The 25692-nt window shown below is 52.6% G+C and overlaps 2 protein-coding genes across 3 annotated transcripts in view; one reads left to right on the forward strand and one right to left on the reverse strand.

Annotated features, from left to right (window-relative positions):
- The window catches only part of ZMPSTE24 (zinc metallopeptidase STE24), a 46727-nt gene extending 38124 nt beyond the window's left edge, over positions 1-8603 (forward strand). The window contains exon 10 of one of the 2 annotated variants that reach the window (XM_070404822.1): positions 7595-8603. In XM_070404822.1, coding sequence (XP_070260923.1) covers positions 7595-7621 — 27 coding nt within the window. In that variant the 3' untranslated portion in view covers positions 7622-8603. Of the gene's footprint in view, positions 1-891; positions 2683-7594 lie in introns of those variants that run through there. The other variant, XM_070404821.1, reaches the window with a different exon arrangement.
- Positions 5551-21842, reverse strand: COL9A2 (collagen type IX alpha 2 chain). Its single transcript, XM_070404817.1, has 32 exons — positions 21771-21842; positions 20585-20659; positions 19329-19364; positions 19182-19244; positions 17948-18001; positions 17790-17825; positions 17657-17680; positions 17325-17378; positions 16979-17032; positions 16810-16857; positions 16514-16570; positions 16378-16431; positions 16040-16093; positions 15627-15680; positions 15479-15532; positions 15308-15361; positions 13918-13971; positions 13466-13519; positions 13169-13222; positions 11954-11998; positions 11525-11578; positions 10922-10975; positions 10579-10632; positions 10422-10493; positions 10163-10198; positions 10006-10050; positions 9887-9919; positions 9585-9731; positions 9293-9347; positions 8806-8994; positions 7409-7486; positions 5551-6976 (listed from the first exon to the last, which is right to left on the reverse strand). Exons 1-32 carry the CDS (start codon positions 21840-21842, stop codon positions 6777-6779), a joined length of 2067 nt encoding a protein of 688 aa, XP_070260918.1. The 3' UTR covers positions 5551-6776.
- Positions 21843-25692: the final 3850 nt, after the last annotated feature.

Here is a 25692-nt window from a genome sequence, read left to right on the forward strand (position 1 = left end):
GTTTTTAGGTTTTTAACATGTGTTAGAATGTATTAGGAACTCCCAGACTTTGCTTTGAAACTTACATTTGCTAGCAGAAATAAGAGGACAAACGAGAGACATTTTAGACTTTTTGTTTGTTTTAATGCTGAAGTATTTTAAGATAAGAAATATCTTAAATATCGTGTTATTCAACCTGCAATATTTCAGTATACAAAGAAGTTATTTTTCCCTCAGAAATTTATATTTTAAGATGAAATTTGTCCCCTTCATAGCTGTCACCTATGGAGAGTGGATATTCTAACAACACTTCCATAGCTCAGAACATTTTAGAAAATTCCATTTTGAGATTGTTATTAGAAGCTGTAGCATATTTTTTAGAATATTCTCAGTAAAGATTGTCATTATCCTTTAAAAGTAGATATATGATCAAGAGTATTTTTTTAGAAAGAGAAAAAAAGAGTCTGAACATAAGTGATCATGCCTTCACTCTGTCTCTGAGGAAGGTGGTGTGCATGGGCTTTGGAGTCACTGAGAATTTCAGCACTACCACCTTCTAGCTGTGTGACCTCGAGCAAGTTATCAACCTCTCTGAGCTTCACCTTCCTGTAAAACAGGAGCAATTGGGGAATATGTAAAATGTCTGGCAAATAGCAGATTCTTAAAAATTAGTATTTTTTGGTAAGGATCATTTGGATATATATCTGTTTCTGATATATTTGCTTGGGGTGGGGGGAAAGCTCAATATATAATAATTCCCTCATCCTAGGTTTCCTAAGTACTGGTGATCTTTCTTGAGGCTACTGTTTCTCTTATCCTGAGCAGAACTTCCTCTACAGTCTTAGCTCTTGAAACCTTCAGTGACAACAAAGAAGTGGGCAGTGGTTAAAACCCTTTTATTTATTTTTTCAGGTTCTTTCTTTTTGCCTAACAGTGCTGAGCCGCAGATTTGAGTTTCAAGCTGATGCATTTGCCAAGAAACTTGGAAAGGCTAAAGACTTATATTCTGCTTTAATCAAACTAAACAAAGATAACTTGGGATTCCCTGTTTCTGACTGGCTATTTTCCATGTGGCATTATTCCCACCCTCCACTAATAGAGAGACTTCAAGCTTTGAAAAATTCTAAACAAGACTGAGTTGCCCAGCTTCTGCAACTGACGGCATTTCTAATTATTTCTGTCCTGACAGCATGTTCCGACTCTTGATGTTTTTAAACTTTTCTTTTTAAAGAAAACTATTAAGTACAGAAAAGTCCAGATTTAAATATATTTAATCCCATTTCAAAAATTATTTTAATAATCCATTTCTCAATGAAAACACTGGATGAAGTTTTAAGGCTTGTACTTTAACATTGAATTTACCATCAACTTGTAGAAAAAAATCTTAAGTGGATTTTTAGAGAGAGAGCAAGAAACCCTGATTTGTTGTTATTTGCGCATTCCTTGGTTGATTCTTGTATGTGCCCTGACTGGGGATCAAACCTGCAGCCTTGGCGTGTGGGGATGATGCTCTAACCAACTGAGCTACCCGGCCAGGGCCATCAACTTGTAAGTTTTTTGAGCTATGTAAGGTGTTTGGGGGCATATATTTAAAAGAGGACATGCCACCGCTGAGTCCTATCTGTAACACAGAAACTGCTTTCGAAGCACTGTGCTCATACCCAAGTTGAGACTCGTTTTTACTTTCATGCTGTTAGGATTTAATCTGGCCAATCAGTGTTTTAAATGAGGAAGAAAGATAATTGGTAAGGCTGATGTTGTTTAAATGAAAGTGGTTAGAAATATGCCCTATTATTCTACCAAATTTCTCTGTTCCCTCTCTTGTTACACATTGATCAAGAATTTCCAATAGTGCTTTGAAATTATGTGTAGAATGTTTCGAATCATTGGGTTTTAGTTTTGTTTTTAAGAAAATCTTAGTCTTTATCTTTCCTTCCACCTGGTTAGTATGATCAGATCCACTAGCAGTAAACTAATGGATCTGTTTTCAGAACATTCAGCTTTTTCCTCATTCATACTCTTTTATTCAATAGGTGGTATATCCTTTCACTTGGCAGAAATTGCCATATTGAACAGATTTTGCTATTTTTAAAATGATAGAATGTGGAAAGAAGAGAAATAATATTTTAAGAGATATAAGGGTGAAAATGCTGATTCTCTTATAATATTATAGGAAAATATATAGTTTTCTATCTCTTTCAAGGACAGAAGAGTTTCGGTTTTTATTTTTATAATTTTTATTAGTAAGTTGTACTATTTAATCGAGCCTGGTTGCATTTTTTAAAATTACACTTCTTGATATGCAGGTAATTTTTCCTTTTTAAAACAAATGTCACAAAAGATTCTCTTTAAGTTTAAAAAGCTGCATGTTTGCTTCGAATCTCTGTACACTTCCTGTATGAGAACTTTGTGGCTAAACTGCCACCCACGGGTAATGCTTACCTTCTGGGCATTTATTCCAAAGTGGGATCTACTGTGCACCCTTGGTATGTGGCCAGAAAGTCTTTTGCTCAGCTCATAACTGAGTGCTGTCTAGTTTAGTACAGCATTATTTATTTCCCGAAGGCTAAAGAGGAGCAGTCCTGTGGTTTCATCCAGCTTTGTCGTGGATCCATGCTGTGTTAACTGCCTTTCCTCCCTTCTGTGCCTTTAAACACAAATTTTAGTTCTGCACAAATGAAACATTAAAAATTGCCAATTACAGATTGATGTACTTTGTCTTTGATTTGACAAAATGTGTGCGTCATTTGTCACCTAGCTTTGTTTATTACCTAGAGAACTGAGTTGCTAGGACACGAAGAACAGTGGGAAGAAACAGCCCTGATGCTGTTGCCACCATCACCATGCCTCACTCACACAGGCCTCTTCAGAGTCTACCTCCTGCTGCACTTGTGTGTCAGAGAGTTACAAGTTTTTACCGGTGTTTTCTCAAGCGTCATTCGGAACCATTCCTTCCCCGCTTTCATGACTTCCAGTTGTCTTGGGCCTGTGTTGGTCTGCTCCAGCTGCCTCTTTGGTCTTCCTTATATGTAGCAGTAATTAGCTTAATTGTATATAATTAATATGTAATTGTTGTCATCTGGTCACCTACAATGTATGGATGGCAGAGGCATAGGGGAGGCCAGAGCATCCTGGTAGCTTCCTGAGTTTTGCCCAATTAGGGGAAGGAGTAGGGAGGCCAACCAAAGAGGGAAAGAGGTGGCACTTTGCATCCCTTGGTGGGTATGCAGGGGGCAGAATGAAGTAGAGCAAGGCCTCAGGTGAAATAGCATGGCCTCAGCAGAGCTCAGCTCTGAATTTAAGGCAGAGTCAGCTATGTGTGTATGCTGCCTTTGTCTTGGCCTTTACTGACATCTGAGAGCTGCTAGTAAATTCTGCCTCTATTTAGGATAGGAGCAAAATCCCAGGGATTTAGTGGTTTTAGTACCAATGTTGGTCCCACCTTGCCCTTTACCTTTATATTCTCATTGTCAATCCCAATCCTTTATGTAGTATTTCCCTTCCTGAGGAAGCCTTCTTTCTTTCGTCTTTTTCATCAATCCTTTGGATTTTTTTGTACATGTTTACTTTATGTAGCTTTGACTGTTTCGAGTGTTCTGTCATCATTAGCAGAAGGCTGAGTACCACTTGAGGGCCTTAAGTTCTGTCCTAGGTGCTATACAAAGAAAATTACAGAGAACTCATATCCAAAACTTCTGCTTCAAGACTACAATGGTATGAATGAGTAACTTCGTGTGTCAAGTTAATTACAATTTGATGGGAAGGCAGAAATGACCCATCGAGGCTTGGTGTAGCCCTGTTCAGACAATACTACCCAGGGTGGTTGCTAGGGAGGAGGATTTCCTAAACAGTTTGTCAGATAGGAAGATAACCCCATGTGCTCTATATAGGTATTTCTTTTGTTAATCTCACCTGAGGATACTTTTCCATTGATTTTTAGAGAGTGGGAGAGAGAGACAGACAGAAACATTGATGTGAGAGAGACACATTGATTGGTTGCCTACAACCCAGGTAACCTGCTCTTGACCAGAATCAAACTCAGGACCCTTCAGTCCCCAGGCTGATGCTCTTTCCACTGAGCCAAACCTGCTAGGGTTACCCCCGTGTGTTCTAAAAACCTGTGAAACCAGGACTCCCCTCCCTCCCCCACACCCGCCCTGCCGCCCAGTGAGCAGGATGAAGCCAGCATCTCAGATGACAGCCTCTGCCTTTGGATCAGACCTCCCCTGTGGCTCTGGATGATGGTTGATAAACGGGGGGGGGGGGGGGGGGGGGGGGGCGTGTATAACTTAAGGGTAAGATCCAGGGCTCTAGAATCCAACATACCATGTACTAGTGAGACTTTGGGCAAGAAACTTCACTGAGCCTTCATTTCTCCACCTGTTATTAGTGAACAAATATCGAGCCCCCACTCTGTACAAGCTCTGCTCTAGGTGCTGGGGAATACATGAATAAAGGAACAATAGAAAAATCCCACCTCATAGAGTTAACATTCTAGTGGAGACAATCAAAATATATAAAATAGATATTAAACAGTGATACACGTCTTGGAGAGAAACGAGGGCCTGAGGTGTTTGTGTGTGATGGTGGTGGTGGGATTGCAGTTTTAAATAGGGTGGTCATAAAAAGACATCGCCAGAGGTAATGAACAAAGAACTGAGAAGTGAGTGGGCGACCTAAGCAGATGTTTAGGGAAGAGCGTCCCAAGAAGGGAACAAGTGTAAAGACCTTGATGTGTGAGCGAGCCTGGTGTGTTTGAGAAATACCAGACGACCGGCGTGGCTGGGACGGAGTGTGCTGGGAAGACAGGAGACAAAGTCAGAGTAGAGATGAAGCAGATTTTACAGGGACTTACAGGCCATTGTAGGAACTCGGGGACAGAGGAGAGGGTGGGCTAGACAGCGGAGTTCTCTGCCTCTGTTGGCCAGAGGAGGAAAGAATGCTGCAGCATAGGCGGGGACTTCCAGCCAAGTTTAAGGTGACATGTAGGAGAGCCCGGACTTCAGAAAATGCGCAGACCTCAGTCTGGAGTCCTGTGTCTCCAGAAGGGTCTGGGGCTGTAGAAGGTTTTATCTGGGGCAACAAAAAGCCCAGATCAATAATGGAGCAAAGGGATTGGTTATTCCCTGAATTTCAAAACCTTCCATCTTTGCAGGGGTCAGAGACACCTGCCACCCCCTTCCCTGCTCCTGCTACTTGGCGCAGCCTTGCTGGCCTACAAAGCTGAGGCTGGGAGCCCCCAGGGGTACAGGTCAGATCTCCCCTCATCGTCCCCTTAGTGGAAATGGTGGGACTGTCACTTCTGCTCTCATCATCCAGGTCCAGGTCTTTTCTCATGGGCCTGGGAGCCCCTGGAAAGTCAGAACCAAGTCTTCTAATATTTTGCTACCAGATCCTGTCCCAGGGCCAGCACACAGCAGGTGTGGAAACACAGAGGACCTCCTGTGTGCCAGGCCCTGGCAAGACACCAGGTATGCTCTACTGCAACGATTTTCAGCCTTTTTCATTTCATGGCACGCATAAACTTATTAATAAAATTCTGTGGCACATCAAAAATGTATTTTTGCCGATCTGACCAAAAATGGTATAATTTTGATTGATTTACAAAATAATAATAGTAATTACTTACTCTTTTTGCTCCAAAGTGACTTTTTAAAAAATCAAGGGACTTACTTATATATGAGGATTTCTGGTACCAAGAATTAACCAATCACATACAACCTTATTATGCGACATGACCAATAAGATGCAACTCTATTATATGATGTATATTTATGGTTTAAGACAGGGTCACACCAGGCAGCTGTTGTGTTGGCTGTTGTCTTTTTTTAATTTGACAATCTAAAGGAAAAGAGGTAGTGCCCCTGAACTAAGTAGCCAGGTATTGCATGTTTTAAACATTCTTACAGCACACCAGTTGAAAATTGCTGTTCTCCCGGGACCAATAACACCTGGCTGAGTCCTTGTCCCAGCTGTACAAAGGCTGGGAAGGGATTTGCTCAAAATTACACAGCAGGTCACCGTCCTGACCATCCCCAGGTTCTTCCATCAGATGTCCCTCAAGCATGGGGTGCCATCCTAACGCTCACAATTTGGGATGTGCCCAGGTGAAGGAACCCCACCCTCTGCCCTCCCTTTCTGGAGTGGAGCCCCTGCCCATCCTGCCCAGGCAGTGGAGGCCCAGCCCCAATCCATGAGAAATTAAGCCCAACAACTCACATCCTGGTTTGTACCCAAGTTGTGGGCTTTTATTTACAGAAAGGCCGGTATGGATCGAGGGGAGGGAGGATGGGAGACGGTGATGCCAGAAAGAAGGGAGGGGGTGTTTAAATACTCAGGAGGGAGGCAGGGAGGAATGAGTAGGGATGGCTTAAGGATGGCCACCTATCGGCAGCCACCCAGGAAGGCCAGGGGGTAAAATGGGTCAGGAACCAGCGGAGACCTCAGTTCACCTGCCCCAGGGACAAGATGGCCAGTGGAGGATGGCGCAAATTAAGGAGATGCTTGTTTTGGTAACATCTGAATTATGCTCCAGGAAGGGAAGCCACCCCATCCTCTGTGGAGCTTGGACTCTCCAGGGACACTTGCCCTGTCCTTTGGCCTCACCTTTTCACTCCAATGCCCTCCCCTTCCCTCATGTTTTAGAATTTTCTTTTCCTCAAGACTCCTTCCTGGGTCCCAGAGAGAGGTCCTAGGAAGGCTAGTTTCCTGGGCTGAGGGATGGGTTGCATGTCTATCCAGAGGGGACCTATTCCTTCCCCCCGGGATGCCTGCTGGGCTCTGTCCTGGCCTGCTGCTCATGGGCCCTTGATGGATCCAGGCTCTGTGAGGCGTGCAGAGGCGTAGGCTGAGGCTCCAAGGCAGGCTGCAGGCTCACAGAACCCTGGCAGCCCCACAGGGCCTGGCAGGCCAGGCCGGCCTGCCTCTCCCGGGGCTCCTGGGGACCCTCGGTCTCCATCTTTGCCATTGATTGCCTGGCCAGGCCGGCCAGGGAGTCCTGTGAGTGGGAGAAGGTCAAGACATCAGGGCTTGCTCCTGTCTTGGCTCTAGAACTGGTCATTTTTTCAGATGGGGAAAATGAAGCCAAGGACACCACACAAAGAAGGGGCTCTGCCCCAGACACATAGGTTGAGAGAGTCACATGTGCCTGTCCATTAATCCCAGCCCCCAAACAGTGAATCTCAGGAGTACATGCCCCTCCTTTCCCTCCATGAAGCAGATTATGGTACAACCCAGCAAGTCCTCAGCTGTCCAGTTCCCAGCCAGACCCCAGCTGGAGGCTCCTGGGTGCGCCAATGGGATGCAAGAGCTGGGGTTTGGCACTGAGTTGGCTGAGCATGAGTCCTCCCCGGAAGAGACCAGTTGTCTGTGGGTCACTAATCCCAGAGCTGAGGGACAGAACTGCTGCTGGGCAGGGCCAAGGTCTTACCTGGGATCCCCGGGGGCCCAGGCATCCCGGGGTGCCCACGCCCCACATCTCCCCGGTCACCCTTCTCTCCTCGTTTTCCTGCAGAGAAAGATGGGGCCTTAATTCAGAATTGGAAAATGTTTTTTCTACTTTGGTTGCAATTTAACTTATATGTCGCACACAGCAATTATTCCTGTTTTGTCCTAGTTTACAACAGAGGAAAGTTGGAAATGACTGCAGAACTGGTTAAATAAAGGAAGCCCGAAGGATGGAAGACTACAGGGCAAGGCAAAAGTGGGTCTACAGTTATTCATATGGAAAATAATACAATAGCCCTAACCGGTTTGGCTCAGTGGATAGAGCGTCGGCCTGCGGACTGAAGGGTCCCAGATTCGATTTCAGTCAAGGGCATGTTCCCTGGTTGCAGGCACATTCCCAGTAGGGGGTGTGCAGGAGGCAGCTGATTGATGTTTCTCTCTCATCGATGTTTCTAACTCTCTATCCCTCTCCCTTCCTCTCTGTAAAAAATCAATAAAATATATTTTTAAAAATAATAATAATAAATAAAAGAGTTCAAATGGAAACCCAGCAGATGGGGAAAAAAATAATACAATAAATAATAATACAAGAATAAACTCTGTTTTATGTACTCACAACTGTAAACCTACTTTTGCCCCACCCTACATACAGCAGATAAAGTTCATTACAGGACAGCTGACATTTACTGTGTGCCAAGCACTGAACTAAGAGTTCTGTGTATATCAACTCTGAATGTAATCCTCAGAACAACACTAGGAGGTTCTTGCCGTTTTACAGATGCTAACTCTAAGGAATCTGTAAAATGGCAAGATTAACAGGTAACTTGTCCAAGAGCCACAACGAGCAAGTGGCAGAGTCTGGACACACACCCATGTTGGGATTCTTGAGCTTGTCTGCTTCACTATTTTGTTAATCTGCCTCCCTACTTTTAGATACATGGAAAGATGTTTATCGGGTACCACTAAGTAAATTTAAAACAGAAAACAATCCCCCAAAAAAACCCAAATTGCCCTAACCTGTTTGGCTCAGTGGATAGAGCGTCTGCCTACAGACTCAAGGGTCCCAGGTTCAATTCCAGTCAAGGGCATGTACCTTGGTTGCGGGCACATCCCCATGTAGGGGGTGTGCAGGAGGCAGCTGATCGATGTTTCTCATCAATGTTTCTAACTCTCTATCCCTCTCCCTTCCTCTCTGTAAAAAAATCAATAAAATATATATTTTTTTAAAAACCCAAATTATAAAATAGTACATTTGTTTCTTATCAATTTGCTACTGAGAAAGAAAAAAGAAAAGGAGGCTGAGCAATCAGCCTGCCAAACTGGGCCCACCTGGGCCAAATCCCATCACCAGGCCCCCCCTCGCCACAGAGCGGCACTCACCCTTGGGCCCTGTGTTGCCAATCTGACCCACGGCTCCCACGATGCCAGGAACGCCCCGAGGGCCAGGATGCCCATGAGGTCCCTGTTTGCCTGGGTAACCAGGAGGCCCAGGGGGTCCTGGAAGACCCATCATGCCGGTTGCACCCAGGGCTTCCCTCTTGGCACTCACAGCCACCTCTGCCAGTTGCTCTGGAGGGAGGGAGGGAGATGAGAGGTCTGTGACCTGGATGCTGCTCCGAAAAACAGGAAGTCAGAGCGTCCTGACAGCCCCTGGCCCTGGGTGTGCAGACAGGAAAAGGCGGCGTTGAACTTCCCCCTCCCCCGGCCATTCTGCTGAGGTCCAGCCAGGGCAGGAAGGTCTAAAGCTCCCAGTCCTTGGAGGCGGAGCTGCTATGAGCACCCAGGACTTCAACGCTGAGGCAAGGCCACTTGGAGGGTGCTGCCCTGCCAGGGCCTGTGCGGAGGGGTTGCCGGCTCCTCCCATCACCTTGCAGCATCTTCAGCACCACGTCCACGATGTGCTGGTCGCTGGCATCTCGGCCCTGAACAGAGAAGGCCTTTCAGGAAGAAGCCCCGGCTGCTCCCTGCTCCCGGTTTCCCACCAGCAGTATTTTCAGCATCTGACTGAACCCCTCCTGCTCCACCCCCACCATCCTCTGATTGGGGGCCTGGGACCAGCCTCAGGGACCTCAGCTTCCTCGCGCAGCCCCAGCCCTTGGGACTGAGCAGCACTCCCGAGAGATGTCCCACCGGGAAGACTCCTCGCCGGGGCCACTCACCGCCACGCCCTGTCTCCCGGGCAGCCCGGGCACGCCGCGGTTTCCAGCCAGTCCTCGGGGGCCCGGCGGCCCGGGGTAGCCTTGCACCCCGGGGGCGCCCGCATCCCCGCTGGGGCCGCGGTAGCCGGGTTCTCCGCGGACGCCTTGCTGCGGGCAGGGTGGGTGCAGAGGCGGGTGAGAGGGCGCACGCGGAGAGGGAGGGGCGGCAGCGCCGCGGGGCGCGGAGGTCCCGGCAGCGCCGCGGGGCGCGGAGCGGGGAGGAGGGTGCGGTGCGGAGAGCGGGGAAGGAGAGGAGGACTCACCTGTCCCTTGGGCCCCGGCTCGCCAGACTCGCCCTGCAGGCACAAGGAAGCCCTGTCACCAGGTCGGGGGGCCCCGGGCACCCGCCGCTCGCCCGGCCGCCCCCGCGCAGCCCGCTCACCTTCTCGCCTTTCTCGCCCCGGAGGCCGGCCACGCCCGGGTCGCCCTGCGAATGGAGAAGCAGGAGTCTGAGTGCGGCTGTGACGCCACCACCCGCCCCCAACCTCCGGACGTGGGGGCGCCCCCCAAGCCCCAGAAGAGGGGGCGCTGGTACTCACCACTCCGCCGCGGGGCCCGGTCTTCCCTGGGGAGCCCTGGAGAAAGCGGGGCGTCGGGGGCTCGGTGAGCTCTCCTCTCCAGGGAGGGCGGGGTCCCTTCTCCCTGCCTCTGCCGCCCCCTCGCCCCCCGGGAGTCCCTGGGGCCCACGGGGAGTCATTTTCCCCGAAGGTTGGGAAGCTCAGGAGGAAGGTGAGCTCTCTTCCTCCACCCCGTGTCTTCGGGCCGCTTTCCCAGGGTCTTTCCAGCGCCATTTGGTACCTTGTCTCCCTTGATGCCGGGCAGGCCTTGCGGTCCTGGAATTCCCGGAGGCCCCTGCTCCCCCTTGGGGCCCTGAGAAGAGCAGAAACCAGAGGGTCAAGCAAATGAGGTGCCCAGGCGTGCTCTCCACTGCCCATCCAAGCCGCCTCTCACTTACCTGCCGTCCTTGAGGGCCTGGCAGCCCCACGGGCCCCCTCTCACCCTGGTCACCCTGGAGGAGAAAGAAAGGGTCACACCCAGGCTATCCGCACTGGCAGCCTCGCCCTGCGGACCCCAGGCCAGACCCTGCATGGCCAGGGTGCCCTCCATTTCTACTGTCACCAGCATGGACGTCCTTGGCCCCACTTCACAGACCAACATACTGAGGCCCAGCCGGGAAGCCTCGCTCAGGGTGGACAGGACTGCGCATGTGCTGGGCCATTGCGAGGACCCAGATCCTGCATCCAGCAGAGCCAGCAGCTGCAAAGGCCCCCGGGAGGGGCACTGTGCCAGGCACTTACCTTCTGCCCCATGATGCCCTGGGGACCGATTTCTCCTCGAGGCCCGGGCTCTCCCTGGGGGACAGAGAAATTGGACTTAAGCAGGCCTGGTGGTCCCTCCCCTTCACACCTGGCTAAAGCCCATTCCTGAGTCACAGCTAATTCGCTTCCTCAGGGAAGCTTCCCCTACGCCCTGTTCTTCTCTTCTGGTCTCTGTACTTTTCCTTCATAGGACTCAACACAATTGTAGTTAGTTATCATGTGTTCATTTATTTAATGTCCGTCTCCTGCTAACAAACCGTAAACTCTGTGTGAATAGGAGACTGTATCTCAGCATTTAGCACAGTTGCAGGTATTTGGTGAATGCTTATGGAATGAGTGAATGAATGAATGAATGAATGAATGATTCTGAGCCCCTTATTCCTACTGCCTGGTACAGAGAGGAGAGGGAGCTTCCCTCGGATAGTGGGTCAGTGGCAGGGCCCTGGCTGGCACCCAGGGCACCTCCATGCCAAGGGTTCACTCCATAGTCTCACCCAGACCCCATAAGCTGAGTGCAGGGTCCTCAGGCCTTGGGACGGGGGACAAAGCAAGAGCCCTTGTGTCAAAGGAGAGGGCACTTACCTCCTTCCCAGGGGGACCAGAGAATCCAGGGAGGCCCTGCTGGCCTGGCTCACCCTGTAGGAAAACACAGTTTAAGGTCGGTCTGGAAGAAGCCCAATGAACCCTAAACAGACTCTGGAGCCCAATAAGTTGTGGAAGGGAGAGGGTGTTCTTGGTCAGATCCTCTGGACTCCACTGATTTCCCTGTTTGTCTCTCCTTTGGATTCAGAGCCATGCCATCTGTCTCCGCTGAGCTGAGGTGAGGTGTGGGGAGAGGCAGGAGGTGCCAGGAGAGAAATGCTTAGGCCCAAGGGATTTGTGCACAGGCTGAGTCGCTGAGCCTGGGGTGAGGCCTGAGCCTTGCAGTCTTTAGGACATGCCCTGGTCCCTTGCCCCTAGGCTCCCTCCCTCAGATGAAGCCATTCTGCTGCCAGCTTGGGGTCACTTCACCTTGTCTCCTGGGCCTCCTTTGGTCCCGGGCTGGCCTGGCACACCCTGTAGAAAAAAGCTGACATCAGAGCCCAGCTGGCGTGGCTTAGTGGTTGAGCATCAACCCAGGAACCAAGAAGTTGCCAGTTCGATTTGGGCACATGCCCGGGTTTCAGGCTCAATCCCCAGGATGGGGCATGCAGGAGGCAGCCAATCAATGATTCTCTCTCATCATTGATGTTTCTATCTCTCCCTCCCTCTTTCTGAAAGTTATCCTATATAATAAAAGGGTAATATGCAAATTGACCCTAACAGCAGAATGACTTGGAATGACTGGTCACTATGACACACACTGACCACCAGGGGCCAGACGCTCAATGCAGGAGCTGTCCCCCGGTGGTCAGTGCGCTCCCACAGGGGGATCTCTGCTCAGCCACAAGCCAGGCTGACGGCTGCCAGTACAGTGGTGGGCGGTGGGAGCCTCTCCCACCTCCTCAGCAGCACTAAGGATGTCCGACTGCAGCATAGGCCTGCTCCCCGCTGGCAAGTGGACTCCCCCGAGGGCTGCCTGGCTGCCAGAGGAATGTCTGACATCCAGCTTAGGCCCTGTCCCCCGGGGAGCAGGCCTAAGCCAGCAGATGGTCATCCCCCTAGGGGTCCCAGACTGCGAGAGGGCATAGGCCAGGCTGAGGGACACCCCCCCCCCCCAGTGCACAAATTTTTGTGCACCGGGCCTCTAGTATATATATATTTAAGAAAAGCCAAGGCAGTGTTGAGAAGTGGTTGAAGAGGCAGGAAGTGGTCCGATTATGTGGTCCTTGAAGGCTGAGATGAGCTGGGAGGACAAGGATGGTAGCTCTCTGTTCCTGTTTCCCTGCCGCTTAGTGTACCTTGGTACTCAACAACTACTTCTTGACTGACCATGGAATGACCTTCCGGAGGCACTGAGGGCCATGGGAGGTGCTGCATCAGGGAAGGGTCAGATTCCACTTAGCCATGATGGAGGATTGGAATAGCCACAGAGAAGGCTGGAGCCATCGCCCAAATGATGAGGCCTAAGCCAGGCCAGAGGCCACAGAGTGGTGATGAGGTCCAGGCTGGGTGTGGACAAGGACTAGAGCAAGAGCCCGGGCGTGTAGATTTGCCACCATGGGAGGTGGGCAACAGAGCGCTTGGTCTTTCTGAGGAGGAGAAACAGCTTGCAGTGGGCGGCCGCCATGGCTCCATCATACTCACCGCTGGGCCCTGGTGGCCTGGGTTTCCTGGCCGTCCCGCCAGTCCTGCACTGCCCTGGGAGAGAGACAGCCAGAGGCACAAATGAGAGCTCCCCCCAGAGGGCCATGGCTTCCACCAGAATGCAGGCAGGGAAACTGAGGCCCGGGGGCAAGAAGGGATGTGTCGATGACACACCTGAGGGTCCCAGGCTCTTAGGCCTCCAAGATCCCAGTGATGGGACTCAGGCCTGAACTGGGAGCCTAAGCTGGGAGGGGCCCTGACCCGTGCCCCAATCCCACCAGCAGTGCCAACTCCTACCTTCATGCCAGGTGTGCCTGGGGTCCCATCCTTGCCATCGATGCCTGGGGGACCCTGCTCAGGGGAGAGTTGAAGGTAGACTCACAATGGGGAGATGCCTGGGGTCAGGCCTCCCACCCATGTCACTCTGTGGCAGCTGCAGTGTGCAGGGAGGAAGTGGTCTGGTCATCGCGTGAAGCCCCATCAGTCAACTGGGGGAAGGGAATGGTCGTGGGAATGGGACTTCGGGAATGGACCACACTCCCTCCCTTTATGGGTGACAAGTGTCCTAGATTGCTGCAAGCTTCCCATGATCTCTCCTACAGCATTTACAGCTGAAAACACTAAGGCACAGAAAGGGGGCGTTTCCCGAGGTGGCAGAGCCAGTGGGACAGCGACAGAGTTCAGTCTAGAGTCCCTGGGGCCTGGGCAGAGCTGACTGGAACCTGCCCTCTGTCTGGGTGACCACTTACAGCTGCTCCCTTTGGGCCTGTTATTCCCTGGGGTCCTCGAACACCTTGGCTTCCCTGCAAAGTAGACAGAGATGAGGTCACCTTTAGGGTGTGAAGTCCTACCTGGTGGTTCCCAGAGGGGAACAGCTGAGAACAGTGGCCTCTGCATCCCAGGGTCCCTGAGGCACAGGCCACGCTGGGCAGGGGCTGGAGGAGAAGGGCCTGGGAGTGCCCTTTCGGCTCTGGACCCAGGAGGAGGGAGTGGAGGGCAATCTAAGCAGAAGGGGCTGGGCTGGGAGTGGGAAGGAGCCAGCACTCGCTGAGGCCCAGTGGGACTCTGGGCTCCACTGTGCAACACAGCAACCAAATGCGATGTGTGGGCTTTGTTTGGGTCTTAATTTGAACAAGAATCCTGAAAAGACATTTTTGACGTAATTGGGAAAAATTGAACACAGGCTGGTTATTTGATGATGTTTAGGACTACTTGATAATTTTGTTGGCATGGTAATGATACCGTGATTATGTGAGAAAAAGTGCTTATTTTTTAAAAAAATATATTTTATTAATTTTTTACAGAGAGGAAGAGAGAGAGATAGAGAGCTAGAAATATTGATGAGAGAGAAACATCGATCAGCTACCTCCTGCACATCCCCCACTGGGGATGTGCCCGCAACCAAGGCACATGCCCTCGACCGGAATCGAACCTGGGACCCTTCAGTCTGAAAGGCCCACACTCCATCCACTGAGCCAAACCGGTTTCGGCAAAAGTGCTTATTTTTAAGAGATATGCACAGTAGTAATAGTATTTAGAAGTAAAATGACATGATATTAAGGACTTGCTTGAAAATATCAGAGTGAAACAATAACAAAGTGAAGGAAGGAAGGATGACGCAAATTTGGCAAAATGTTAATTTGGGGAGATAGGTTATATGGGGGTTCACTATATCATTCTCTACTTTTGTGTATTTTTCAAAACTTGCATAATTAAAAACTAAAAAAGAACAGTTAGTTTTACTCTCTTCAATTTTTCTGTAAACTCAAAACTGCTAAAAGAAATAAAGTCTATTAATTAAAAATAAATAAAGAGTTAAGTGAACTGGCATCTGGACCAAATCCCATTAGCCCCACGGCTGATTTGCTGGAATTTAATTGTCTGGCCCCTGTGACCATAGGACTGAATCTCCTGCCTTCTCCCAAAATCTGAATTTGATCAGCAACGGGCTGGGCTTCAAGGAGTGTGGGCTGACAGAGCTGACTGGGCTCTGGGCACAAACGCTCCTTCCCATACCAGACACTCCCACGCAGACACCAAGAGTCACACACACACACACACACACCAGCCTAAGGTGGAGCTGAGCCCTGCCCAGGACTCCCAGGAGCCATAACTGGACCAGAGGAGTGGAGGACTCACCACGTCACCTTTCTCGCCAGCTCTGCCTGGTGGCCCTCGCGGACCTTCCTCACCCTGGCAAGAAGGACAAACAGGAATCCAAGTTAACGGGCTCAGCCAGAGCAGCACCCGCTGCGTCCCCAGGAACTTCAGCCTGGAGATGTGCGGGGAGGTGAGCAGGAGCAGACTTACCGGAGACCCAGCGGTGCCAACAGAGCCCACCATGCCTTTGTACCCACGAGGACCCTGGGCAGAGGAAGGAGGTGTGGATCAGTCCTAGACCCCAGAGGCCAGAGGGCTGTTGGGGCAGCCCTTGCAGGACACCCGCAGACTCACTCACCGTCTCTCCTTTGGGCCCCGCCATGCCTGGGTAGCCCCTGGCACCCTGGGGACCCTGTCAGGAGAGAAGAACGACAGCGACGGCAGTTGCAAGGCCCGCTCCATGATTCCTCCTCTGACCCCCAGCCCAGACTCCACAAGGCTCCTCTGTGTCCCTATCTCACAGGAGGGACTGAGGCTCAGAGCCAGGGACACATGCACCAGAATCACTCAAAGGGACAGTGGCACAGCCTGGGCCTCAGCCCAGCCCACTGACCGCCTTGGTTCTGTCCCCCAATTTCCGACAGTCAGCGTCAGCCTCCCTCTCCCATGGGCACAGGCGTCTCTTCTACAGGTTAGAGGCCGGAGCAGGGGCATGACCCCACTAAGGTCTCCTAGGACAAGGGGAGGAGCCCCAGGGGAAGTGTTCCTTACCGGTGGTCCAGGGATGCCTTGCTCTCCAGAAGCACCCACATCTCCTTTGGGACCCTAAGGGGCAGGATTGAGGATTGACAGGTGGGCAGGTGGAGAGACCAAAGATTCAGGCAACCAAAGATAGCATCCCTTCCCAATCCCCCATGACAGGTGGGGAAATGGAGGCCCAGCAAGAAGGGACTTGTCCAGGGACACACTGACCTAGAACATGGGCCTCCTGCTTCCCAGCTCAAGACTCTGTCCCCAGAGACCACAGAGGAAGGAAAAGGGGGGCAGGGAGGAGGAAGAAGTGGGGTCCTCTCCACAAGTCTCTCCCATGGCCCTCTGCCCTCACTTACCGGCTTCCCAAGGCGGCCGGGATCTCCCAGAACCCCGCGTTTCCCAGGGTGCCCCTAAAGGAAAAGAGGCAGCTCAGCGTGAGGTCCCCACCTGACCACCGGCTCTGCCCTCCCCAGACCAGGGCCAGGAGCTCACCTTCACTCCCTGCAGCCCCTGGGGGCCTTTCACACCCGCTGGACAATTGGTTGGACACTGGAAAGAAAATCCCGCAGGGCTCTGTGGTCACAGGCCTGCCTCAGGCCAGCTGGGCAGTGCTTCCCCATCTTGCCAACATCCAAACCCTCCTCCCACCCCATCTGGCTGAGCCACTCTGCGAAGCCCCTCCCCAAATCCCACTGTCCTGTCTCCAGACCCATCCTATCTCCACCACTGCCCATCTCCAGGTGAACAGCCCCAAAACGCATTAGCCTTGCCCCTCGACCACTTCTCACCAGGAAATCCGCGCTGCCTTCCAGGCCCTGGATGGTTCCGGGGCGGCCCTGAGAGGAGATGTGTGACCATGAAACCTGACCCTGAATCTTCCCCCATCCAGGCATGCTTCAAGTACCCTTCTCCTTCCTCAGCTACACACTGCCATGCGGGAGGTCTGAGGACACTTACAGGTTTCCCAGGGGGCCCCGGGGGCCCTGATGGTCCCTCTGGTCCAGAATCCCCCTGGAAGCAAGAGAGGCTCAAATCATACCCCTGTGCAGCCTCCCCTCCAGGCACCTCCTGCAATCTGGGCTCTTGAGATCAAGGCCTGACTGGTAAGGGATGGCCCCAGCCCTTGGTCTCCCTGAAAGACCTACCACAGGGTGGGCTCAGCAGGAGGGGTTTCTGCCCCAGACCTGGAGGAGCTCCCTGGTGGCCAGAAGCAGGCCCAGGAACTCCTGGAGAGACACCTAGCTTGCAGGCTTGGAGGCAGAGCGCAGGAGGCAGAGTCAGTAGAGGGGTGGCTGGGGCTCACCTTGGGGCCGGTGATTCCAATCTCACCAGGGAGGCCAACAGGTCCAGGTGGTCCCTAGGAACAGAGACATCACTGGCCAGGATGCCTCAGAGGGTTAGCCCATCCCAGGGGCAGGTGCCAGAGACTGACAAGTGAGGGCTTTAAGGACCAGAGAATCCCACAGCCAGTGGATAGGCCCGGAGTGGGCTGGCTCAGAGTTCTCTGGCAAGTCTGTCCATCCCTGACATGAGAGCACGCTGGCCCCTGCCCATGATGGCCAGTCCCCTAGAAGCCCTTCTGTACCATCATTCCCCAGGAGTCTCAGGGACTCTGCCCCACCCCTGAGGACTTACAGGAGGTCCAGCGAATCCAGGGCCCTAGAACAGAAGGAAAGGAGATTGGATTGATGGCCCTTCTTCAAATCCCCCCTCCACCCCCCACCCCAATCCACACAGGGTCATCGAAGCCTCTGCAGGTTATACTCACTGGCAGGCCAGGCGGACCTGGGAGCCCGGGCTGGCCCTGCAAGAGCAATGGGAGAGGCTCAGAGGCTGGGGTCTCCTGGGTCCCTGCCCCTCTCTACCGCAGCCCTTCCCAAACTCTGGCTCTCCATTGCCCATGCTGAGTCTCCAGCAGGCCCTTACCTTGACTCCAGGGATGCCAACGGGGCCAGGTTCCCCCTTGGCTCCAGTGAGACCCTGGGAAGAAAGAAGGTAGATCAGTGAGGGGCAGGGCAGGTACAGAGGTCTCCCTTGGGTGGGCCCAGACTGCATTTCACCCAACTCCTTGAAGGCCTAGGAGCCTCAACACCTCACTTTTCTTTCCTCGGTTCCCACAGTAACCCTAGGAGGTGGGCAGGCAGAAGGGTTATCTTTCTTTTGAAAGATGAGAAACCAAATCTCAAAGATCCGTTAGCCTGGGCCTCCTGCCTCCCAATTTAGGATCTAGAAGACTTAGATGAAGGTCTGGAATGGTCATTGTCTTTTTTTTTTTTAATATATTTTGATTGTTTTCAGAGAGGAAAGGAAGGGAGAGATGAGAGGGAATTATTGATTGGCTGCCTCCTGAATGCCTCACACTGGGGATCAAGTCCACAACACAGGCATGTGCCGTGACTGGGAATGGAACCATGATCTCCTGGTTCATAGGTTGACGCTCAACCACTGAGCCATGCCGGCCGGGCTGGAATGTCATGTTCTTGATGTCTGCTCTTGGCAACTTTTCCTGAGCCTTAATTTTTCATCTGCAAAATGGATTAATAATCCTGCTTACCTCTGTGGGTGGATGTGTGAGAATTGCTGTGAAGGGCAATGTGCTTTGTAACCTTTGCAAGATGTTGATGAGCTGGAGGAGCCCCGGTGGCTGGGCACAGCCCTGATGGGGGCCTCTTGAGCCAGCAGACCAAGCAAATCACGGGGGCCTCTCCCTCCTCCCATCTTTCAGTGACTGACCCAAGTGTATCCCCAACCAGGTGACTATCCCAGAGGCCCTGGCTGTGTCCCGGAGCCAGTGACCTTGGGGGCCCTGGGAACTCTGTGGGATCAGCCACATAATGCTCCTCTCCTGAGCTGCACCGGGGATTCGAGGGGGTCGGGGGGGAAGGGAAGAGAGGAGGAGAGGACGGGTGTGCAGGACAGCTCTGCGCGGAGTATTCGGCCTGACACTTGGAAGCCAGAAATATGACACTAAATCCTGGCTGCTGCAGACAACTGAACCCCTCTCCATCTGCCCATGAGTCAGTGCTCCTGGGCTGGGGGTGCGGTTCCAGTGAGGTCACACGTCACATGGAGGGGACGGGGGCTCATAGCTGTAGAGTCTCATCCTGCTGCTCCACTCTGAACACAACGTCAGGGAAGATGCCAGAACCAGGCTACTCACGTCAATCCCGGGCTTCCCATCTGGCCCGTCGGGCCCCGCTTTCCCAGGCTCTCCCTTCGGTCCCTTGAAAACAGAGGTGAAGCAAATACTAGCAAGAGGAGGGCAAGAACTAGAAGAGTCAAAGATCCAAGGAGAAAAGGCACTCACCGGAGGGCCAGCTTTCCCAGGGGGCCCCTTGTCACCCTGCAAGAGACAAGTTGGTGAGACAGCAGGCTCTGGCTCATGCTACCTAGTGGGCACACACAGACCCTGGCTGATGGGTCCCATGTGCCTTTCTCCTCACCCTCTTCTCCTGTCCTGCCTGGATCCCCTCAACCTTGCACTTTTTAGGAAAATAGCTCCATTTCTCTCTCTCTCTCTCTCTCTCTCTCTCTCTCTCAAAAAAAAAAAAAAAATCATAGGTTGATTGAGACCATCTCCAGACAGGCAGGAGAGGGTGATATCAACATGGCTGCAGACACACCAGTGCTGGCGAGGTGCTGGTTATGAGACTTGCAAATGGAGTCATGGGCTCCAAATTACCTTGGAGAGCTGGTTGGTGCCTCTTGGATTTGGGCAAGTGTGGGAAGAAACTTTCAGAAAAACGCAAAGAGGAGGTGAGTGAAGTAAAGAGGCTGGGGTGGGGTACGGGGGCCTCTAAAGGGGCAGATTCAAACTTCCCAAGGCAGGAAGGAACTCCTTTCCCTGGTGACAAAGGACCCTTGGTGGAGGACAGGCAGGGCCTGGAGTCAGACTCAGCCCCAGAGCGGCCTCCAGGCATCTCGGCCGGCAGCAGCCAGAGAACTGGCAGGCACCCAGCTCCCTGTGTTTGGGAGTGGGGGGACCAGGCTGAATAGACGTCTGTCCAGATGGGTAAACATGGAGCTAACCTCCTGCCGGAGCCTGCTGAATGAGAGCTTTAACCCTCACCATGCTGGGGAGATCAGGGAGCAAGCCCAGCTGGTTCTAAATCGGGGAAGAAATGCAAAAGGGAGAGACAGGAGTCTGGCCCCAGCTGGTCAGCGGTCTGGCCAAGGCTTCTAAACTATCCCGAAGAAGCACGCAGACGTGCCAGTGGGCAGGGCCGAGGGGCTACGGCGTCTCCCACCTTCAAAAGGAGGGAAAGGCGGGGAAGGGGATAAGGAATCGCTGTGAGCTGTGGTGGGTGGACAGCACTGCAGCTCCTTGTCTGTGGGCAGCTATAACGGGCTCTGCATCTCCCTGCTGGGTTGAGGTTTTTGCAGAACAAACAGGTTCCTTGTGGGGCGGGCGGTGCCGCCTACTGGCAACAGAGGGCACTGCATCTCCAGGAACCCCTCCACCTCCTCCCCGCTCCCCGCGCTCACAAAGTTCCCCTTTGTCCGCAGCTTCCCTCCCTCCGCAGCCTCCCTCCCTCCGCTTCTGTCCCAGGTTTAGAGACTCACGTCGATGCCGTCGGATCCTGGCATTCCCGGCGGCCCCGGGGGGCCTGGGGGGCCTCGCTCTCCTGGCGGACCTCTCTGAAAACACACACGGGGTGTGCGAACTCAGACAGCGCAGGAAGCAGGGCATCCCAGGGCTGCACCTCCCCCAGGAAAGAATTCCGCGGGGAGCAGCCAGCTCCCTGCGCTGAGAGCCTGGGGTGCGCCAAGCACCGTGAACCGTTACATGCATATCTTAGAGGATGCTCGGGCTGGGGGCGGATACTAGTGTGCAGTTGTGCAAACAGACTCAGAGGTTAAGAAGGACCACAGGGAGTAAGAGGTGGCGCCAGGATTCCGCTGTGGCACGTCGTCCTTGCCGAGGTCTGGTGAGGACAGACGGCAATGCTGGTGGCTCAGATAGGGCACAGATAGTACAATGAAGGGTTGTGGTATTTATTATTATTATTTTTAGATGACCAACAGGTATGGATGCTGAGTAGGCGCCCTCTCCCCTTCCCCTGGCGAGGGTAAAACCCGAGTGGAAAGTAGGAGAGGCAGGGACAGGGGGGGGGGGGGGGGCGGGGGGGGGGGCCTGTTCTCTCCTCCCACTCTAGCTCCCCTCCACCAACACCGCCCCTCCATCCTCCTGGGGTGGCCGTCTGGTGGGGCCAGCCCCGACCCAGGCCGGGCTCCGCGCTGCCAGGTGCCCGCCCGCGCCTTCCCGACGCTGGAGCCCCGCAGGGGAGCTTCGAGACACACCGGGCACCAGTGGGCGTCCCTTCAGACCCCGGGCCCCCAGATGCCCTCGGAAGTCGCCGGGCGGGCGAGAGCAGCCTCTGGCTGGAGCCGGCGCCCCCTGGGAGGCGGCGGGGGCTGCGGCTCCCGAGCCCCGTGAATGGGCACCATTGTCTCCCCGCCACCTGGGTTCGCCGGGCTGCCAGGACCCAGCGCCAGCTCCTGCTGCACGTTGCTGTCCCCGGCAGGGCCGAGCATCTCGGGGCAGGGTCCCTCTGGCTCCCCAGCTCGTGCACCCCCGTTCACCGTGCGGGATGCACCCTGTGCGCACACCTACCGAGGGGACTGGCGTCTGGGGACGGCCCGAACGGCCCCTGGGCTGGGGAGTGTGGGGAGAGGGGGGAGGGAGACCCTGGACGTCGCACCCCAGACCCAGCACCCCGGACGGGCGCGGGGTGACCGTGGGACTTACGATCTGCGCTAGGGCGAGCCCGAGCACCTGGAGCAGGACGAGGAGGCTGCGGGGGGCGGCCGCGGCGGCCATGGAGGCGGCGGGCGGAGGAGGAAAGGGCCGGGTCCACGCCGCACCGACGGCTGAGGCTCCGCGCGGCGCTGGCGGCTCTGGGACGCAGCGGGCCCGGCCCCCTGAATATGCGGCGGGGCGGGGCGGGGGCCTGCGGTCTGTCACCTGAGAGGACCGGGGGAGGGACGCCCAGGCCCTCCGCCCCGCTCCGCCCCGCTCCGTCCAGCCGCCAGCGCCCACCCTCCGTCCCGCCCCGGCCTTCCCGCAGCCCGGCTCTGTAATCCGAGGAGCGGCGCGGTGCGTGGTCCTCTTTCTGGACGGGGAGGCAGAGGGCGGTCCAGGCGCCCCTCCCGCCTGACCTCCAGGGCCCAGCACCTTCCCGCTGGCCCGCCGCGCCCACGCCCATCACTGGCCCACGTCCTCAGCCGCTGCTGCCTGAGAGCCCGGGTCGGTCCCTCTGCAGGCGGAGGGGCCTCAGGCCTCTTAGCCGGTCTGCCCAGCCCCCTCACACACACAAGCAGGGCTCTTTCACATGAAAGTATCCCGAAGCGAAGCCTTCCTGGGTCAGCCAGCCTGTGAGCACCCCATCTGCCTCCTCCCCCTTGCTCGCTGCTAACTCTTTATTGGAGTTGTCTGCCACCCACCCCCAACTTCCTCCACTCCCTCTCCCCTCCCTGCTTCTGCCTCCGCTGGGAGTCCAGCCTTTGGCCATTCTGTCCTGAAGTCTTCCCTGTCCAGGCTTCCACACCTGGCCCCTCTTCTATTGCCTTTTCTGCCCTGCAGCTCCCTTAAGCACCTGCGTCTCTAGGATTGGGCCTTGTCACTCACTAGGCGTGATCTCCCTCATGTTCATGGAAACAGCCACCACCTCCTATACCAGTTTCCAAAACCTACCTGTCCAGCATAGCCTCTCTCCAGAGTCCCTCCCTTCCCTTCCCTTCCCTCCCCTCCCCTCCCCTCCCTCCCCTCCCCTCCCCTTCCCTTCCCTTCCCTTAAGCAATGTTGGCAAAGTGCTCGGGAATCCTAGTCTGTTACTAACTGTAAGTATAACCACAAGCACTTAAAACTATTGGAAGTCTCAGTTTCCTCATCTGTAAAAGGGAATAATGAGAGTCCCTACCTCACAGAGCTTTGGTAAAGATTGGATAAGATTCTGCATGTAGAATGCTTAACCTAGCACCAGCACCTAGTAGGTGCTTGATGTTATTTTAGCTTTCACTGTGATTTGCTGAGGACCCTCTGTTTACCAGGCTTGCATCCTGTGTGGGGAAGATGACCACAAGCAGATCGGCCAAAACAATCCAGGAGAATATCCTCTAGAACCTAGGAAAGTCCAACTCCAGGGCATGTTGGCAAAGGTCCCTGGGTTTTGAGGGTGTTGCTGGAGCTGAGTACAGGAAAATGGCCTGGAGAGAATTTCATTGATCTGAGTTAGTAGGAAGTAAGATGATGGGAGGAGGTGGGAGAGGGATGATGGGCATTGCCTGGGATGGGTGGGGTAATATGTGTAAAGGATATCTAAGAACTAGAATGTCCAAAGTTGTTGGGGGTTTTTTATTTTTTTTTATTGATTTCAGAGAGGAAGGGAGTGGTAGAGAGAGAAAGAAACATCAATGATGAGAGGGAATCATTGATCTGCTGCCTCCTGCTTGTCCCCTAGTGGGGATGAACCCGCAACCTGAGCATGTGCCCTTGTCCAGGAATGGAATCTGGGACCCATCAGTCCACAGGCGGAAGCTCTATCCAGTGAGCCAAACCGGCTAGGGCTGTTGGTTTCATGTTATTCATTTCTTCATCTCTGGTGGGCTGAACACATAAAGTGTGAGTAAGTTTCCTTTTTGTGTGTGGGTGTCACAGAAAACTGGAGAAGAACCAAGCAACGCTTAGAGAGATGGAGTTACATTTATTGTTATTACTCACGGGCCCAGAGGAAAATGTCTCTCAAATTCTGGGCCAAATCACACAGGAAGTTTCCTGTATTTATACCATTTTACCCTCTTTGTCTCCCAAATACAGTGGGGCCTAGACTTACGAGTGTCCCGACTAACGAGTTTTTTGAGATACCAGCTATCTCTCTGCCGATTTTTTGCATTGAGTTGACAGAGTAATTTGAGTTAACGAGCTCCTTAACGAGCTCCTTAACGAGCTCGGTCTCGGAATGAATTAAACTCATAAGTCAAGGCCCCACTGTATGGGTTTTTCCGGTCCCCTTTGCAAGTTCTTAAAGAGCCCCTATGTGCTGGGGCTTTGAGTCCTAAACCAAAGACTTGGCCTGGTACCAGCGCTGATAACTTCGTCTGGGGAAGGTTTAATGGCCTCTCTGAAATGGGAGTAGTCTTATTTTCCTTATTATTTAAGCCAGCAAGCATTTACAGAAGCCAACTAGCAGGGTTAAAATTTCAAACAGCAGTTTATAAGATGGATGCTTCATGGGAACTATGGAACGGGGATGAGCTTCACATCTGGACAACACACATTAGTATATCAGTTGTCTATTGCAGCACAGCAAGTCACCTAAGAATGTAGTGGCTTAAAATGACAGTGTCTTGGATCAGGAATTCAGGAATGGCTCCGCTGATTCTTTCTAACTCAGGGATCTGTTAGGAGGGTGCAGGCAGAGGCGGCTGGGGTTGGCATCATCTAGAAGACTTCTTCACCCACATGCCTGGTGCCTGTACTGGGAAGCCTCCACTAGGTGGGGCTGGAACAGCTGGAATTTCCTGGGCAGCTCTCTGTCTCTCCTTTGCGTCTTTGTGGGCTTTCCAGGGAGTCTTATCAGCATGGTAGCTGAACTTCTCACATAGCAGATCAGAGAGAGGAGAACACCAGACAGAAACAGAAGTGCCTCTTAGGACCTAGTCTCAGAAGTCACACAGCATCAGTGTCACCACTTTCTTTTGGTCCAGGCAATTACAGAAGTCTGCCTAGGCTCAAAGGGCGGGAACAGAGATCTCACCTCTTGATGGACAAGCATCAAGATGACATTTCAAGAAGAGCTTGGAGGATGGGACATATATTGGTGCAGCTCTCTTTGGAAAATACAGCCTATCCCACTTGGGCCGATACCCTGAATTTATTCAGTGGAAGTTGAAGCTCAAAAGCCAGAGTTGACTAAGAGAAATGTTAGGGAAAGCTTTGGGACCACAAGAAGTAGACTAGAGGTTCCAGTCAATTGCATACAGCTCTTAAGGAGCAGGGAGACCTGAATAAATAGTCATCTATCCACATTCCGGGATAGGAAGACTCAATGTTGCAAAAATGTGAAATTAATCTATAAATTCCATGCAATCCCAATCAAAATCAATGCAGTTTTCATGAAACTTGACAAGCTGATTCTAAAGAGAATCTAGGAGAAAAACAGTATGAAAATAGACAACAAATGTTGGAGAAGAAAAAAAAAAAGAGCCGTAGCTCGTTTGGCTCAGTGGATGGAGCATTGGTCTGTGGACTGAAGGGTCTCAGGTTCAATTCAGTTCCCTGACCCTGGTTGGGATTGGTGCAGGAGGCAACCAATCGATGTGTCTCTCTCACATCAATGTTTTCCTCTGTCTCTCCCTCTCCTCTCCACTCTCTCTAAAAATAAATGGAAAAATATCCTCAGGTGAGGATTAACAAACAAACAAACAAACAAAAAAGAGAGAGAGAAAGGTCTTCCCCTATGAGAGATCAAAACATGGTACAAAAACAACCCCCCCCCCCAAAAAAAAACAACACAACAACAACATAGTACAAAATGAATTATTCAAATAGGTGTTTTACCAGCCCAGGAACAGATTTAAAAAAAAGAGAGACAGACAAGAAACACACACATTTTTCAGATATATTTAATCTATGATAAAAGTCTATATATTTCATTTATGATAAAGGTTAA

The sequence above is a fragment of the Myotis yumanensis genome, unplaced genomic scaffold (assembly GCF_028538775.1).
Source record: "Myotis yumanensis isolate MYYU_CA2020_CCGP unplaced genomic scaffold, mMyoYum1.0.hap1 SCAF_2, whole genome shotgun sequence".
Lineage (NCBI taxonomy): Eukaryota > Metazoa > Chordata > Mammalia > Chiroptera > Vespertilionidae > Myotis > Myotis yumanensis.

Excerpts from the sequence above, each read along its gene's own strand:
- COL9A2 (XM_070404817.1), bottom strand. The coding sequence starts at position 21,842 with ATGGCCGCCGCGGCCGCCCCCCGCAGCCTCCTCGTCCTGCTCCAGGTG. Across the intron at positions 11,579-11,953 it reads AAGGAGGCCCAGGAGACAAG|GGTGAGCCAGGCCAGCAGGG; the intron begins GTGAAGTGACCC and ends GTTTTCCTACAG. Across the intron at positions 9,348-9,584 it reads CCGGGAGACAGGGCGTGGCG|GGCCGAGATGCCAGCGACCA; the intron begins GTGAGTGGCCCC and ends TTCTCTGTTCAG.